Here is a 19,354-nt window from a genome sequence, read left to right on the forward strand (position 1 = left end):
AAGGACTGAAATAAAAGACTTCTTGACTCCTCTTCTAAGTCTGTATCGTTATACTTAAGCTGGATCCAAATGAAAAAGTAGATAAAGGAAAATAAGAAATATTATACTCAGTCAGACGATACCCATTTAGGTCATGAATCTATCTCTGACCATGGTACCAAGGAACGCTTTAAGAGGCTTTATTCCAAGTACTAGCCTTCTCAGATTTGGTAAGCCTACTCATGCTTCTTGTGTCTACTTTTATCCTATGCTTTCATAGCCTTTATCTTTCTCTGATCTTTACTTTTAGCCTTTATTTGCAGACCATTCTGTCTCCTTGATTAACTTCTCCCACGTTTTGGATAGGGATGAGTTTTCCAAGATTCAATTAAATGGCTAAGGGTTTCACTAAACAAATTATTTCACTAGATAGCCCTGCTGAGCACTTGGGGTTAGCCAATAATATTTTTATGGTAAGGTGGAAGCATCAGTTTTAAAAGAAATTTAATCTAATCTCACCTGATTCGGTGGTGATGGGCAAAGAGAAAAATGTGTCTGAGAAGAGTGGTTCGGTAAATTCCTTCAGGTTCTCATCAAATAACTGAGTGAAGGCTCGAATGCTGATTCTGAAAAGAAAACAGGTTGATTTGATACTTGAAAATATCTGTGATTCCACTGGTCTGGGGCATATTCCCCTCCACTGTCATAACTAGGAATCCCTCCATACTTTATGAGATAATCTGGATTTATACAATTGCCTGATATCCAACCTTCTAGTGATAATCCTTTCTGAAGCCATCAAGGCTGGTAATGGGGAGGGAGTCAACAAATCTCTACTAATGACAGGTTTCTCCTAGGGTAGATTTGAGGCAGACCAGAATGAGACTAGCTGAAAAAAAAATTAGATTGAATTATAGCATTCAATTCCTTCAATGGTTTTCCTTCTGAGTTTTTAAATAAAATTTAATAAATTTTAAAATATACATTTTCTGTGTTTTTATTGAAATCTTTCATTTTTATCTCACTCACCTTTGAATATAACCCTCGCCCCATTCTGCTCCTTTATAACCAAGAATTTAAAAAAGAGGAAAAAGAAGCTCAACAAAAGCAATCCAACACATCAACCAAGTTTTGCATTCAAAAAAGTGCTCTACATTCCTGGTCCCTACCTCTGGAGCCCTCACCAATGGAGGGAGAGAAGTACATTCTCATATCTTATCTTTGGAACCCAACTTGGTCCTTAAGAGTTCATAGCATTCAGATCCCATTGTTTGTCTTGAAGTTCTTTGTATTTACAATAGTGAATGCAACATTGGCATATGTTGCTTCCCTGAATTTTGGCTCACTTTGCATCATTTCATATATCATCCCAGGTTTCTCTGTATTCTTCATATTTACCATTTCTTTTATTTTTAATTTTTTTTAAGTTTGGGAAAATTTTATTTAATTAATTAATTTAGAATATTTTTCCATGGTTACAAGATTCATGTTCTTTCCCTCTGCTACTCCCACCTCCTCCACCTTCCCCTGTAGCCAACGAGCAATTCCACTGGGTTTAAATGTGTCGTAGATCAAGAACTATTTCCATATTATTGATATTTGCACTAGGATGATCCTTTAGAGTCTACATCCCCAATAATATCCCCATCAACCCATGTGATCAAGCAGTTGTTTTTCTTTTGTGTTTCTATTTCCACAATTCTTCCTCTGAATGTGGATTCACAATTTCTTTTAGCTTGGTAATATCCATCACACTTGGGTACGACAATTTATTTAGCCATTCAAAAACTAATGAGTTTCCAGTTCTTTGCTACTCCAAAATAATGCTACTCTCAATTTTATGATGTTTAGACTACTTTTCTGATGTTTAAAAGCTGCCTATTTCCTTTGACAGCAGCTACAGCAGCTATCTGATTGCCTCTTATAAGAAGGGCACTGTGATAAGAGATGGGGATGTAGAGGTATGAGACATAGTCTCTGTCCTTGATGGGCTATAGCTTTATTTGAGAATACAAATAATAAAGTTGTTAAAGGCAATGCAAGGAAGGAGAAAGGCATTGTGGGAAGTGAGAACAACATCAATTAATCAGGAAATATTTATTAATATATACTATATCCCAGACATTGTGGCATATATGATAGTGGCTGGACAATGAACAGACCAGATGAAATGGAGTAGTCTTTACAGTTTTGATAGACATTTAGAGAAGTGTCTATAGGATAGATTGTGGGTAGCCTTGGATCCCTGATCTCAGATGTTCACATTTTATCCTTAAGATAAGGGGACATTTTGAGGATTTTTAGAACTTGTGCAAATTGGGAGTTTAGGAATATTATTGCAATAGCAGATCAGAGATGGAGGGAATGGAAGTGGGGAGATCATTTAGAATTATGCTAATAGTCCAGATGAGAAGAGGGTCAAAAGGAAGATGGTAGAGGCAGCTAGGCACCTCAGTGGATAGATCCAGGCCTGGAGATACTGGGTTCAAATCTGACCTCAGATATTTCTTAGCTATGTGACCCTAGTCAAGTCACTTAGCCTCAGTTACCTAGCCCTTACTTTTCTTCTTCCTTGGAACCAATACACAGTATTGATTCTAAGACAGAAAGTATAGGTTATAAAAAACAAAGAAAGAAAAGGATGGGAGCAATGGGGATACAGGGGTTAGGAGAGATGGGAGATAAATTACAGAGAAAGAAGCAGTAGAACTTGAGTGATTGACTGTACTTTGGGGGCAGAGAAATATAAGTCAAGGATGATTTAGAAGCTTTTAGACTATTTAATTGATAAGGGAAATAATAGTAGCATCAAAAGAAATTGGGATGTCTGGAGTCTGATAGAAGAAAATTTAATGAATTTGATGTAAGACATAAAATCACAGAAATCTCAGAGTTGGTTGGGCCCTCAGAGTCCATCTAGTCCAATCCATACTTGACAACATGGTTCAAGTCAGTCAGTATTCAATAAACATGTATTAAGTGTCTACTTTTAAAAGTGAGTGTTAGATATATAAAGTAAGGCAGAAGACAGTCCCTGCTTTTAAGAAGCTCACAGACTAATGGGGAATACAACATAAAACACCACCTAGGCTTTGCTAAATGTGAGGAAGGGCAAAATGCCTCCTGAAGTAGCCCCATTCCACTAGGGATGCCTCTAATAATAGGAAGTATTTCCATTGAGCCTAAATTTGACTCCCTTCAACTTCCATCCATTGTTCCAATGGTTGGTCCCTGGGGATAAACCAAATAAATCTAATCTCTCTTCCACATAATATAGCTTCAAATACTTGAGGTAGCTATCACATCCTCCCTTGGACCCTTTCTTTTGCACCCACAGTTCTTTCAACTGATGTCCTGGTGTGATTTCAAGGTCTTTCATCACGTTGGTCGCCCTCCAGCTACTAATGTCTGTCCTAAAATGTGTTACCTAGCACTAAAGAGATGTGGTCTGATCAGGGCAGAGTTGAGTTAGAGGTGACAGAAGAAGCAAGTAAGTGGAAATTTCAGTAGCCAATTGAAATTACAGACCTAGAAAACTGACTTGGAAGCAGTTCAATTTCCAAAAAGCACAGAAAAAGACCACCCCCAAAAAGGAACGAAATCCCATTTGAGTAAGTGAAGCCAAAGTGTGATGGAGCAGCTATGAAAACTAAGATGCATTAATAGAAGCTCAGGAGCCAGACCACAGGAAGGCATATTCCCTTTGCTCTGGGCTGGTTGGACCACAACAGAGTAGTGTGTTCATTTCTGGGAACCTCATCTTAAGAAGAATATTGACAAATTCGAGAGCACTTGAAGGAGGGTGGTCCAGGATGGTAAGGGATCTGGAAACCATGTGATAGAGGGGAATGGTTGAAGGAAATATGGCTGGTGGAAGCTCATGTTTATATAACACTTAAAGGTTTACAAATAACAATCACTCTCAGTGATACTGAACCTTAGCATCTACAAAGAGCCTTTCTCAAAATCCCCCTTTGAGAAAGGACACATATTAATAGCTTCATTTTTCAAATGAGGAAATGGAATTTCTGAGTAGTTCGTATGACTTATCCATGACCACACAATTCATCCTTGAGGGGAAATTCGAGCCCAGTTCCTGACACAAGTATAGTACTCGCTACCCTATTGATTACAACAATCTTATGAGTGAGACCATATCATTTATCATGATCTCTTTTTCTGTCGATGGGGAAACTGAAATGTGGCTTGAAATCACAGGACTTAAGTGGCAGAGGCAGATTTTCTGTTGAGTGCCTGTCCCATTACTCTCTACTGCCTCTCAGCTTGGCCACGGAAGGAAGGAGAGAGAGTCCTGATGGCTATTTGGAAATATCTGATGATTTTAGATCAAAGTTCTCTGTTTTTCTATACAGAAGAACCAAGGTGGAGGTTATCAGGGTCATAAGAAATTCTTTTCTAACCACCCAAGAACCACAATGATGGAATGGGTTGCCTCATAAATTTAACAACATTTTTTAAGTATCTACATTAATCAACCAGTTAATAAATACTTATTAAGTACATATTACAGGCCAGACATTCTGCTAAGAGCTGGGGCTATAAAAAGAGGCAAAAGACAGTCCATCCCCTCAAGGAACTTACTGTCTAATTGGGGAGACAACACACAAACAAATCTATCTATCTATCTATCTATCTATCTATCTATCTATCTATCTCTCTATGTAAAGCAAACTACATACAGTATAACTAGGAAATAATAAAGAGCAACAGCAAGTATGTGAGGCACTGATGTTGATACAAATGAAAGTATCTCTGGATCTATTCTCATGTGAACTCACATGGTGAGTGGAGTAGGCAGGAGGTTGGCTGAAATGACTACTAAAGTCTCTTCCAAGCTCTAAGATTATCTGATTTAAAGTCTGTGGAGAGAGAACTCCAGAAACAGTCTTAGGGTTGGTCTACCCTGAAGAAATCACAGTGGGTATCATGGAAGGCATTTGGACGTCAATTAAATAATCCATTCCCTCTGATTTAAGTCGGTGGCTGCCAAACCATCAGTGTCAATGCAAACAAGACAAGGCAGACTTTTTGGCTTGAGCTGGTAGAAACAAAGGTAAGGTTAGTGTAGATGCTGTCCTTCTAGGGCGATGCATTCCATTTGTCAGCTACTTGATGCTGACTGACCCGGAAGAGAAGAGACTCTAGTCTTCCGGTGTCTATTTTAGGAACAAGGAATATTAAGAATAAGCAACTTTTACACAGTGCTTTAAGGTTTGCAAAGCCTTTATCTCCAAACTACTCAGAAAGGAGACAATCCAAGTATTTTTATCCCTCCTCTGTTCCCCTGCCTCTTTTTTTCTCCTTTCGCCAAGGGAGGGGATTCATCAGTCTGTGAACCCCTCCATTAGATGGTGAACTCCTTGAGGGCAGGGACTGTGTCCTTTCCTTGTAGCCCCAGGGCTCCGCATAGTGTCCTGTACACAGCGGGTGTTAATCAAATACTTGCAGAGATTAAGTGATTTACCTAAAGTAATACCGAAGAAGGGATGCCAAATGCAATACTCTTTACACCACATCCCTCTGCTACTGGAGTAAACAAATCTAACCGTGAATGGGCTTCAACTTTAAGAAGATGTGATGCATTCCAACAAATTCAAACTGAGAACAAACAAACAAAGAAGGCGGAGCCACCTAGCTGCACCTATTGGTCGATTATTTGTCTGCAAAAACTCCAGCCCCAGCCCAGCCCCCAGTAAAAGAGCGGGTGATGGCGTCCATCATCCCTAGCCCGAATCACAGCAGTGCACCTCACCTGTAGGCAGTGCGGGGCTTCAAGGGACCATCACAGAATTTCTGCTGGTTTGCATCACATTTGCCTCCCAAGCGTTCCATCTCTGCTCCAAGTTTGATGTCAAAGCTCTTGGAGTTGCTCTCAGGGCTTTCTGCGCATTTACTGGCGAAGTAGTTGGTCTGATAGACCCGGATGGAGGCATTGTGGCGGTACTCAAAGTAGGAGGGCAGAGGATGGTGTTGCTCTGGCTTCAGCTCATCACTTCCTGGAAGGGGGAAGGCACACAGGTTTGGTTATGGGGGGTGGGGGAGGTGGGGGCATGTTGTTTGTTTTGTTTTTACTGGGAGAACTGGGCATGGTTTGGGGGACTCACAGTAAGGAAGGGGCTACTTCCTTGCCCAGGTGAGTAACTCCAAATCCTGACTGGTCAACCTCCTTCCTTCCAGTAGCCGCAGAGGCAGAGTCATAACTAATCCTCTCAGCTCCTGGGCAAGCAGCATAAACACGTTGGAAAAGGGAGGGACCCAAGCCTTGGAATACATGAACCTAGGGGGAAATAGTCAGTTGAGGTCCCAGCAGACCAACTAGCACCTGCTGCGAAAGTTGTCTTTAAGAAGAGGCAACTGGGCTGGGCACTACGAGGTTGTTGCTCACCTGGGGTGTGGTTGAAGGGAGGAAGTGAGTCATCAATAGCAGCTTCCTATTTGGAGCAACCAGTCTGTAAGTTCCATTGTTTTTACCTGCTCAGCGTCAGGAAGTATCCTCTATATTTCCACAGTTCAGACAAAGCTCTGGCTGCTCCACCCTAGGAGGACGGCTAGAGCATGGTCCAGCCATCAGCAAGAGCTCTGAGAAATTCTTACCAAGTTTAACTCAATTTTCCTCAAATATAAATAAATGCCAACTGCTCTTCTAGAAGGGGGAAGTGAGAGGATTGTTGAATTCTAAGTACTACTGATGAGGCATCAACTCGAAAAAGCTGGGAGTTCCTGGTATACATGTCAATGATTTACTGAGCTATCCATATGACAGGGGAGACTGAAATAGGAACTAGGAAGAATCTTATCTGTTGCCAAAGCTTCCTGCCCATTTAGGGTCTTTCCTGCATACTTATTTCCCCCATATAAGTAGCATCCAGACTTGAAAAAGTTTTTTCCAAATCTACTAAAAGCTGCAGAAATTCTTGCTACCACCCAATGCCCACCTCAGAGTTATCCCTTCAGTAATTCAGTCCCTGAGGGTTTTTTTGGAGCAAACTCATTTTGATGGCAGCTTAAGCAAAAGATAATTAACCAATGGCTTTAGAACTGGACATAGGGAGAGCTCCTGGGATTTCATTGCTATAAGAAACTTCAAGATGAGGAAACTCCCTCTACCAATGCAGTTGAGCATCCCTTTTGAAACTGATAGTCTTAGAGAGTTGCCTAGGGTACTGACTGATAGATTTAAATGACTTATCCAGGGTCTTTGTGAAATTTGAACTCGTCTTCCTAGCTTCGAGGGCAACTCTCTATGGTATTATAAGTAGGAGGATAAATCTGCATGTGTATATATATACATATATGTATGCATGTATTATTGTTGTTCAGTGATGTTCTACTCTTCATGAGCCCATGGACTATCCATGGGGCTTTCTTGGCAAAGATACTAGAGTGGTTTGCCATTTCCTTTTCCAATGGCTCAACACTGATGGAGGTTAAATGGCTTGTCTAGGATCATTAGTAATTAGTAAATGAGGCCAGATTTGGACTCAGGTCTTCCTGATTCCAGGCCCAGTGCTCTATCTGCTAAGCCATTTAGCTGCTATATATGTGCATGTGTATCTATACATGCTTATATATGCATGCATGTGCACATATTTATATACATGTACACATATGTGCACATATGTTAATACACTGACAAATACATATGTTATGTGGGTTAGATTTTTTAAAATGATAGATAAGGGGAAGGTAGAAGATCCAAATTATTCCACTGAATAATTCTACCATTCTGTTGTATCAAAATGTGTGTGCTATTAAGAGGAGCTCAGAAAATAGTTTTGTTATACATTAGTTAAAATGGGATTTGTCCCACAGAATGCAAACACACATTAGGTTATACAAATGATTTTGAGTCTGTCTGAAGCTTTGGATTATATGGGCCATTGCTCTTCTCCATTGGCATAGATAACTCAGAGCTGACTAGGGGAATCAAAATCCTGTCCTTAAGGAAGGTAATACCAGAAGGGCTGGGCTTTTTTTTAAGTTACTATTTTGTGAGGAGCCTGGGAATTCGAAGAGTACATCAATGAAATGTACTGAGGGGAGGGAAAAAATCCAGCACACAATTTAAAAAAAATATTGAAAAGTTCTTTTTTGTACACAATTGGGGGAAATATAAAATATGTAAAAAAATTAGTATGAGCTCCTTCGCTAAAGTCCTGCTCTGATGCTTGGCACAAACCAAATGGCTTGGCATAGTGCCGTATGGTACACAGTAGGTGCTTATTGACTGCTTATATTTTGTTATGCTATAGGAACTCTCAAAGACTGTGACAGTGAAGGACAAGTCCAGGCAGGCACCACCAAATTAGAAAGGCTTAGGGCTTGGTAACTGATAGCTAATGTCTTTTATGGTCCAGTCAGTAAGCTGACAATTATCTATGAAGTGTCAACTATGTCCTAAACAAAAAAGATACAAAGAAAAATAAAGACCAGAGCTCGGCCCTCAAGGAGCTCAAATTCTAATGATGAGGAGAAATACAAGATAAATATGGTATAAAAGAAATTTGTCTTGAAGGAGAGACATTAGTATTGAAGGAGAGGAAAAGGGAAGGGGCTCTTCTAGAAAGAGGGATTTGATCTGAGTCTTGAAAGAAAACAGAGTCAGAGTTTATTCCTGGAAGGAAATTCATCCCCATTAGGTGATGATTTTTATTTTTTTGTCATAGCAACTTGTGAAAATCATCTATTATCTAACAGAGTTTACAGCTCTCTAAGGAGGGAGTACTCCATGGATATTCTGAAATATTTAACCAAGTATCCTGTAACTAGAAATCAAATATCTTGGAACTAGTTAGAGATTAAATAGATTATAGTTCTTTAATCGATTCTCTCTCTCTCTCTCTCTCTCTCTCTCTCTCTCTCTCTCTCTCTCTCTCTCTCTCTCTCTCTCTCTCTCTCTCTCTTTCTGCATCTCTTTCTCAATCTCTCTTGCTCTCTCTCTCCCCTCCCTCTTCCTCTCTCTCTTTCTCTCTCCCTCTCTGTTTTTCTCTCTGTCTCTGTCTCTGCCTCTCTCTGTCTCTCTCTGTATCTTCCCTCTCCCCCTCTCTCTCTCCCTCTCTATGACCCCTCTCTCTCTCTCCCTCTCTCTCTCCCCCTCCCCTCTCCTTTCCTTTGTATCCCCAGGGTTTTTTAGCACAGTCCTTGAGATTTAGAATGTTGTTAGTAAATATTAGTTGGCTGACTAATAGGATGCAATGGTCTGAAACCAAAATGGGAAATTGGAAAGAATATATTCAAAACACTCTAACAACCCTTTCCTTCTTCCCCTCTCTGAGTTTTTGGCTTGTTTGTGCAATAAGGGTTTTTTTTTAGGGTTTTTCTGGGAGATATTCGAGGTCAGGACAGATGAAGGGATGTGTGCTTAAAGGGTGGGCAAAGAATGGTGAAGAGTTTAGTGCTTCTCTTCTAAAACATATTCATTCTGGAGAGAAATTTTCAATGAACAAAGGACAGTAGACCCTTTTATTGGCCTAGGTTTTGTTCTTACCAGTACAGCTTATTATTTCTGGTGATCTATTCTGATACTGAAATAGCTTTGTTATATTCTGCCCTTCATAGTTATGGGACTGTCTCTTTGCTGAATGAAATCTGGGAACAATGACATCTCAGCATTAAGACCAGAAAATGAGAGGATTATGAAGCTGGGTGCACCTTTTAGTGATCATTTAGTCCATACCCTTATCCTTAGAGGCAGCTGTGGCTCACTGGTTAGAGTACTGGGCCTGGAGTCAGGAAGACTGGAGTTCAAATTTAGCCTCAGACACTATCTAGTTGTATGACCTTGGGCAAGTCACTTAGCCTCTGATTGCCTTACAGAAGGATCCACTAGAGAAAGTAACTACTCCAATATCCTTGTCAAGAAAACCCAATGGAGTCATGAGTTTAGACATAACTGAACAACACAATTTGTTCCTAATAGGATTATTATACCTAAGTAACCTGTCCCTAAAGTAAATAGAATTTTTAAAAATCTGTCTCTTCTTTTATTTAAAATCATCAGAGTGTATCTAGGCAACTAGGTGGCCCAGTGGATTGAGAGCCAGTTCTAGAGATGAGAGGTCTTGTGTTCAAATTTGGCCTTAGACACTTCCCAGCTGGGTGACCCTGGTCATGTCACTTAACCCCCATTGTCTAGCCCTTACCCCTCTTCTGCCTTGGGACCAAAAACACACTATTTATTCTGAGACCAAAGGTAAGGGTTAAAACCCCAAAATAAAACCATCAGAGGAGATTCTTTGGTCTCTCTCAGTGTCCTGTAGTATTGTCATTCCTGAAAACTTACCATCAGCCTCTCTCACCACTACAGTGAAGTATTTCACAGCTCCATTGGTATCGCTGAACCAGCTGCAGTTGAAAGTAAAGTTGATGGAAGACTTACTAATTAGCACGTCCTTTTTATTCACACGGATGTGTGGAGGTGGAGGAGGAGGGCCTGGAGGAGGAGAAGGAACAAAGAGGGTTTCACCACTCTATACAGCAGCCTCACAAATCTGGACCCCAGCCAACCCAACCCAACCCAACCCAACCCAAGCCAGAAGAGTTCCCATTTGGAGGATGTTTGCCACTATCAATCATCTCCCCTGTCCAACAGAGAAATTGGCAGAGGAAATGGCATGCGGGTGGTGCCTTCAAGATGATGAAAGAAGCCATCCCTCTGCAGGATTCCTAGGGGTTGCTTTTTTGGATGTCACCCTGTATTTTTCATCCCATCCACTAAAAGGGTTATTTTGAACAAAGCACCAACTCACACAGGTGTGGTGGTGAGATTGCTTGCCTTACTTTTAGTGAGGGCGTCCCATAGAGAGAAACCTTCAGACTTCAATTCTAGAATACCAGCTCTTCCCCCTTCATTTTTATTTTAGTTTTTAAAAAGCCCTCCTTTCTGACTTAGTATCAATTTTTTGTTTTAAAACCCTGATCTTCCATCTTAGAATCAAGACTGTGTATTGGTTCCAAGGCAGAAGAGTGGTAAGGGCTGAGCAGTGGGGGTCACACAGCTTGGCAGTGTCTAAGGCCAGATTTAAATCCAACATCTCTCATCTCTGGAACTAGCTCTCAATCCACTGAGCCACCTCCTTGCCCATTTTGTATCAATTCTAAAACAGAAGAGTGGCTAAGGCTAGGCAATTGAGGTTAAGTGACTTGCCTTGGGTCACAGTTAAGAAGTGTATCCAACTCTTCATGTCCACACTTGGGGTTTTCTTAGCAAAGAAACTAAAGTGGTTTGCCATTTGCTTCTCCAACTCATTTTACAGATGAGGAAACTGAGGCAAACAGGGTGAAGTCACATAGGTAATATGTATCTGAGGCTAAATTTGAATTCAGTTCTTCTTGATTCCAAGCCCAGTGCTCTTTCCACTCTACCACCTAGACATCCCAAGAACTATGTGCTTGGCACATACTAGGTGCTTAATAAATGCTCGTTTGCTTCACCTTCTTCAGTGGACCACTACTGGACAAGCTCTCCTTTTGGGGAGACAAATACTTACGATCAATCATAGTGATTGTGGTCTCTTCCACAACCTCACTGGTCATGCGCTCAGATTGCACCTTGATGGATACCCGATACTGCTTGTGGGGGACCAGGGTCATGATATTGAGAAGAGATTTGTCTTTGTCCAGCCTTCGGGAGAATTCTACCTCCCCGGTGTCCACTTTCCTGCATTCAATGCTGTACCCATCAAAGTCAGAATCTGGAGGGATCCAGGAGCAGGCAATGGCCGTGGAATTCTGGGGGCGACAGTGGAGGTTTTGTATCTTGTCTGGCCCTAGAGGAGGGAGAGTAATAGAATGTATTCAGACTTTGGCAGTGGATGGTTCCCATTTGTGGTGTTTGCTTTCAGCTCCGTTGGACAAGACTGGCTCTGGCTTTGCTATCTGAATAATAGCTCTAACACCTCAAAAGACTTCCCCGGCCAGGGTTCTTAACCCTCCTTGATGTCATGGACTCCTTTAGCAGTCTGGTGAAGACTATTTGTCCTTTCTGAGAAGAATATTTTAAAATGAAATCAAATCAAATCAAAGGATCCCAAAGACATCAACCTCTTACTCTCCTTTCCCCAACAATTACTCTGGGAGCCAACAACGCTGGCCCCTGTTTCTGCATGATGTGCCATTTCTAGGCATCTTCATGGGCTGTCCCTGAGTCCTCTCCCTCCTCATCTGTCCCTCCTGGCTTTCTTCAAGTCTCAGTTCCTTCATCAAGGGCTTGCCCAGCCCCTGGTCCTTCTTAACCTCAGCCCCTTCCCTCTGAGATGATCTCCACGTTGCCCTTCCTTTATCTTATTTGTATCCAGCTGTCTGTCTGTTGTCCTCCCCACTGGATAGAGTTTCTTGTGACCAGGGCCTGGAATTTCTCTGAATCCTCAGTACTGAGCACCACACCTGGCACATGTTAGGACTTGAGAAGTATTTGCTGACTGATATACAATTGTGGAAAGAGTTTTGGAAATTCATAGTTTGCTGGTTAAGAACCATTGTTCTAGGTCAGTAGTTTTCAGTGTGATATGGAGACTCCAGCAGGTACCAGAGACCTTTCAGGAGGTTTGTGAGGGCAGAACAATTTTCATCAAACTACTATGACATTTTAGTTTTTAATACAGAGAATATTACTAGGTAGAACCCACAGGAACAAAGCTTTGTGGGGTCTTCAATAATTTTTAGGGGTGCCAAGGTCCTGAAACCAAAAGACTGAGATCTATGATGTTACTTAAAAATAAATGACATTGGGGGCAGCTAGGAGGCTCAGTGGATTGAGAGCCATGACTAGAGACAGGAGGTCCTGGGTTCAAATGTGACTCCTAGCTGAGTGACCCTGGGCAAGTCACTTAACCCCCATTGTCTAGCCCTTACCGCTCTTCTGCCTTAGAACCAATACACAGTATTGACTCTAAGATGGAAGCTGAGGGTTTAAAAAAAAGACAAACGTTAAGGGTTTTCTAAAATGACATTCAGAGTATATGGTTTTTTAGCTTGCAGCTATTGTATTATAAAAGGAACACATTTATGTATCACATACATATATATTATATCTGCATATACACTATAGCTTTACATTATATATACATACTATATACACTAGAAATGTATACTATATAAACACTATGCATACTCTACACACATAGACTATATATACTGCATATATACTATATATACACAATATATACTATGTGCATACATTACTACAGATGCACACTATACATGTATATATACTATATATATACACATATATGATATATACACTATATAAGATATACTGTACTCTATATGCACTATATACTATATATAGTATATACATATACTATACACATATTCTCTCTCTCTAATGTATATATCTATATCTAGCCATCTATCTATATATGTATCTGTCTGTCTATCTATCCATCTATCTATCTATCTATCTATCTATCTATCTATCTGTCTGTCTGTCTGTCTGTCTGTCTGTCTGTCTATCTATCTATCTATCTATCTATCTGTCTGTCTGTCTATCTATCTGTCTGTCTGTCTGTCTGTCTGTCTGTCTATCTATCTATCTATCTATCTATCTATCTATCTATCTATCTATCTATCTATCCATCCATCCATCCATCTCTCCCTCTCCCTCTCTCTCTAATCTATTTATCTATGTATCTATGTGTCTATCTGTCCATCCATCTGTCTGTCTGTCTATTCAATACTAAATATATAGTGTATGGGAAGACTGATGTTAGAAAGCAATCTCATTGGTAAGTCCAAGCAATTAACTAGGCAGTGAATTGAGGCTGCCCTCCCCCCAGACCCCCTTTGCTCTGCCCTTAGGTTCTGTGACCCATGAGACAAAGTAGAGGTAACTACAGGGCTGTCTTCTTGCCTTTGACAGTTTGTGATCTGTTATGGGTAGACACTAAAACATCTTGGTGAACAGATGTCAATGTAGACTAAATCAGTGTGGTTTGGGAGGGGCATGGGTGGAAGCAATCATGGCTGATATCTAGCCTCTTCACCCAGGAGATGGGATGATGTAACCTTTGTTTATATTGGGAGCCAGGAGACAGAGAAGCAAAGCTAATCTGATATCATTCTTTGGCATGTCTTCCAATTCTCCACCATAAGGGAGCTCCTGGGGGCCAGGGCTAGACCTGTTTCTACCTCCCAAAAGGAACAGCTGGGAGGGCCAGGTCTTGGGTTCTAAATCACCAATGTCATGATTGTGAGAGCTGTCATCACTATGACTGCCTATGGGACCCAGATATGAGGTATAAACTACTACTTTCTACCAGTCGTACTTCATTTTATCAGTTAATCAGGTAATCAGTGAAGGGAGATTTTCTATGAGCATCGAGTATGCCTTAGTATGTGAGAGGGAGACTGCTCTGTTGGATTGATGTGGGGCCTGAATTTGGAATTAGGAAATCCTGGGTTCATATCCTATGAAATCCTTATCCTGGATTCAAATCTCTTCTGGTATTTATTCATTTTGTGACCTAGGAAGAGTTACTTAGCCTATCTATGCCTCAGTTTGTTGTTCTTCCATCATTTTTCAGTCATTCCCAATTCTTCATGACCCCATTTGGGATTTTCTTGGCAGAGATAGTGGAGTGGTTTGTAACTTACTTCTCCATCTCATTTTATAGACAAGGAAACTGAGGCCAACAGGATGAAGTGATGTGAGACCAGATTTAAACTCAGGAAGAAGAGCCTTCTTGACTCAAGTCCTGTTACTCACTTTTCATATCCATAAAAGGAGGGGGCTAAATCTGATGGGTTCAAGGGTCCCTTCTAGCTCGAAATTGGTGATCCACTGCTTTGTATATAGAAGAATGCTTGTGTTCATTTTGGAGGGGTGCATGTCTGCTTGTGAATAGGAATATGTAAATGTCAGACTTTAGGGAGAGAGTGAGAGAGATTTCTCAGAATCTTGCTAAAGAAGTTGCAGTGGTTTCCATGCTGCCTGGTGTACTGCAGGCATTTAATAAAAGCACATGTTGACTGGACTCTAGGATAAAATGCAAACTCTTCTATTGACTTTTAAAGCCTTTCATGAACTGGTTCATTGGTTTACAAGTTAATTGCTGTCACACACCTTATGTTCTAGCTAAATTGGCTTATTAGTTCTTTGTACATGGCATCCTGTCTCCCATCTCTTTGCCTTTGCCTCCCTCCTCACTTTTGACTCTTGAAATACTGAGTACCTCTCAGGATTCACTTCAGGCAGGGGCCACCACTTTCAAGGAGCAGGTTTTCCTGGTTCCCTCAATTTTTAGCTCCCCTGGAAATTCCATTCTATATTTACTTATTGGTGCCTGATTCCTGCTTTGTTGAATAATCAATTTGTGTGGACAGTGGATGAACACCGCTGGCAATGTAGGTAACTATAAATTTGAGTTCTATTCTCAGACATGAACCTCTATATCCATTGAGGGCAGAGCAGTAGAGAGAGCTCTGTATTTGAAACCAGAAAAATCTAAGCTTAAATTCTGCCATTAGACACTTCCTAGTAGTGTTAGCCTGGACAAGCCACGTAACCACTCAATGCCTCAGTTGCCCCATATGTAAAATGAGGCGGTTGGGTTCAGTGGCCTTTAGGGTCCCTCCTGGCTTTAACCCTATGATCCTATAATTCTTCCTCTTCTCCTTATGTCCATAACTGTACACATTCAGTCATCTTGCATCTTTCAGAAGAATCTCAGAGAACTAAAACAATTTCCCTAGATTACCATCCTCTACAAACAATGCTGCTTTCAAAGAGAATATGTTCTCTGCTTCAGTATTCAGGTGCCTGATTTAAAAAAATACTGGGTCAATCAAATTGCTTACCATCTCTGGGAAGGGTAAGGGAAATGGAGGGAGAGAGGGAGACATTTTGGATCTTTTAAATCCAAAAGATGCATGTTGAAAATTGTTATTGCATGTAATTGGAGAAACAAAATATTTAAATTAAAAAAAAACCCCACCACTGGGTCTGGGATCTATTCTAGAAAATACAGAGATGTCAAACACACTGCTTGGGGGCAACATGGAGCCCATAACACTCCCAAGTGCCACCCAAATCAGATTAAAATGTAAGTTGAAAATATTGAACAAAGTATATAAATAAAATACAACAAAACATAGATGTATTAACATGTGGGTTTCCAAGTAATATGTGGCCCAGCCTGAAGGAATACTTATGTTTGGCTTGGTCCCCACTTCTATTTGAGTTTGTTGGAAACACTACTATCTTATAGCCTTCTTCCCTCTGCCTTTCGCCCAGACCCCTCAGTCCTGTTGTCATTCAATCGTTTTTTAGTTTTTTATTCCTGTCCAAATCTGCATGATCCCATTTGGAGTTTTCTTGTGACTTGGAATGGTTTGCTATTTCCTTCTTCAGCTTATTTAACAGAAAAGGAAATTGAGGCAAACTGGGTGAAGTAACTGTGCCCAGTGTCACACAGCTAGTAAATGTCTGAGGCTAGATTTTCATTCAGGAAGATCCAGGTCAGCCCTAGCCAGCATTAAAGATTCTTCCCCATCATGTCAGAAGACCTTCCCATTACCAGCCCATTCATTATTAATTGACTGTACATTTTTACAGAATTAAGTAACCAAAGACCCTGAAAATGCCCACGTAAAAAGAGTAGCTGCTCTCTTTCTATACAAATGTGCCCAGCTCCCATCCCTGCCCCAAACAATTCCTGAATCCCATTCTTACCTTTCTCAACTAAGTTGACAATTAATAGGTAGCATGCAATATACTCTGGGGATGGGGAAGAGAAACACGACACAGTCACTGATCTCAAGGGCAGAGAATAGGAAGCAGACAAAAGGCTTTTCATTACTGTCTCCTTTTTCCCCATTGAAATTTTGATCTTTTATTAAATCAGGCAGGAGTGAAACTGAGTCTTGTGGGCTGGGTGTTGCTGGGTGTCACCTCAACCTAGTTACTGCCCATTCCTTAACCTTGGCATAAGAGGGCCTGGCATGGGTGCCAGGCTTTAATGATAATAGATTCACAGTCCTTCCCAAGAGGACTGTTTTCTTTCTGTAGGAACTGAACCCTGAACAGACATATTTTGCATTTACAGATATAGTAGAGGCATGATTCTGGAAGGACCCAATGACATAGAGAACTTGGACTGTCAAATCTGGTTGACTTAAAATAATGAGGTCTAGAGCTAGAAGGAATCTTTGAGGCCATCTAGCCCAATCCTTTTCCTTTGGCAGACCACATTGCCTCGAGAAACATATACACTGAAGGATATGACTCAAGTCCTTTGGTATTTGGGTCACAAGTTATAATCTAATTCAAATGCCATGAGAATTTGAAATAAAGTATATTTTTATTTGGATTCACCTTGGGCAAGCCCTTTCAAATCCCTGGACCTTAGTTTTATCATCTGTAAAATAGGACACTGGATTATATGAACTTTTCAGCCTTGGATTTATTTTTTAATTCTCATAAAAAAAATCCTTACCTTCTGTTTTAGAATCAATCCTGTGCATTGGTTCTAAGGGAAAAGAGCTGTAAGGATTAGGCAATGGGATCCAAGTGTCTTGCCTAGGGTTACACAGCTTGAAAGTGTCTGAATCCAGATTTGAACCCAGCACCTCCCATCTCCAGCTCTCTATAAATTAAAGCTACCTAGGAGCCTCTCCAACTTGAGATTTATAAGCCCATGTACTTGGCATTTTGCAAAGTGCAAGACACAGATGGAATAGCAGAATGTAAAGTCCTTGAAGGTAGAGACCTTGGTCTTGTATTCCTAAAGTTAAGTGACTTGCCTAGGGTCATGCAGTTAGTATATCACACTTAATCCTAGGTCTTCCTGGTTCTGAGACCAGGTCTCTATACACAATATCACACTCTACCTTTCATATATGTAAATGTAAGTTATCATTGTCATTGTTTAGTTGTTTCAGTCGTGTCTGACTCTTTGTGATCCCATTTGGCAAAGGTGGTTTGACATTTCCTTCTCCAGCTCATTTTACAGAAGAGGAAACTGATGCAAACAGGGTTAACACAGCTAGTAAGTCTCTAAGGCCATGTTTGAATTCAGGACTTCTGATTCCAATTTTGGCATTTTCTCCACTGCACCACCTGGATGCTCAACTTGGAATATGCTATATACCAAATGAATCTTTCTTGGATTAGACTGGAAGCAGCATTGGGCAGTAAAGTTGGAAGTCGAAGAACCTGGGTTCACATCCTACTTCTGATGCTTGCTAACCACTTACCCAGCCTGGGTCTCTTTATTTACAAAATGGGGAGATTTGACTAGGCAATTTCTGAGATCCTTTCCAGGTCTAGATCTATGATCCTCTAAATGACTGGATTAACTCATCTTTGCCACATTAATGATCTGTTTGCACTAAAGTCCTAGATCCTCCTTTTAGTTTTCATTTCTGCACTTTAATTTTGGGGGCTACTAGGCTAAGTTGGGTAACTAGGTGGTGCAGTGGATAGAGGGCCTGACAGATCCAATTGTGGCCTTAGATATTTACTATCTGTGTGACCCTGGACAAATCATTTTACTCTATCTGCCTCACATTCCTCATCTATAAAATGGGGACACATTGGAGAAGGAAACGACAAACTATTCTAGTATCTTTGCCAAGAAATAACAAGTCCATGGAGTCACATAGAGTTAGACACAACTGAACAATAACAACTTCCACCTACATTTAGACATTTTTAGGATCAAATAACATTATGTATTTGAAAGCATTTTATAAACTGTAAAACAGTGTATAATTGTAAGTATGGCCTTACAATTCTTTCCTTCCTTATTCCCTCTCTTCCTTCCTTCCATTTATTTTCTCCCTTTCTCTACCCCACCCCACCCCTCTTTTTTTCTCCTCTCTCCCTCCAAGTACTATAGAGTCAGATTAGCTATTAAATGGAACATCAGACTGAGAGCTGAAAGGGACTTCAGAGGTCATTAATGCTAGTGTCCTCATTTTTTAGATGAGGAAACTAAGACCCAGGGAGGTTAAGTGACTTCCCCTGAGTCACAAAAATAGTAAACTGGAGAGACAGGAAATAATAACAATGGAAAGGGAAAAGGGAAGGAAGGAAGGAAGGAAGGAAGGAAGGAAGGAAGGAAGGAAGGAAGGAAGGAAGGAAGGAAGGAAGAAGGAAGGAAGGAAGGAAGGAAGAAGGAAGGAAGGAAGGAAGGAAGGAAGGAAGAAGGAAGGAAGGAAGGAAGGAAGGAAGGAAGGAAGGAAGGAAGGAAGGAAGGAAGGAAGGAAAGAAAGAAATGAAGGAAGGAAGGAAGGAAGGAAGGAAGGAAGGAAGGAAGGAAGGAAGGAAGGAAGAGAAGAAAGAAAGGAAGGAAGAAAGGAAGGAAGGAAGGAAGGAAGGAAGGAAGGAAGAGGAAAGAAAGAAAGAAAGAAAGAA

General features: G+C 40.7%; 1 protein-coding gene across 3 annotated transcripts in view; it reads right to left on the reverse strand.

Moving 5' to 3' along the window:
* Positions 1 to 19,354, reverse strand: part of PTPRB (protein tyrosine phosphatase receptor type B) — a 175,794-nt gene that overhangs the window by 34,763 nt on the left and 121,677 nt on the right. For all 3 annotated transcript variants that reach the window (XM_056800732.1, XM_007503048.3, XM_056800733.1), the window contains 4 exons: positions 11,490 to 11,768; positions 10,283 to 10,432; positions 5,753 to 5,996; positions 499 to 605 (listed from right to left, as the gene is read on the reverse strand). In XM_056800732.1, coding sequence (XP_056656710.1) covers positions 499 to 605; positions 5,753 to 5,996; positions 10,283 to 10,432; positions 11,490 to 11,768 — 780 coding nt within the window. The remainder of the gene's footprint in view (positions 1 to 498; positions 606 to 5,752; positions 5,997 to 10,282; positions 10,433 to 11,489; positions 11,769 to 19,354) is intronic.

Source organism: Monodelphis domestica, chromosome 5 (genome assembly GCF_027887165.1).
Source record: "Monodelphis domestica isolate mMonDom1 chromosome 5, mMonDom1.pri, whole genome shotgun sequence".
NCBI classification, from domain to species: Eukaryota; Metazoa; Chordata; class Mammalia; order Didelphimorphia; family Didelphidae; genus Monodelphis; species Monodelphis domestica.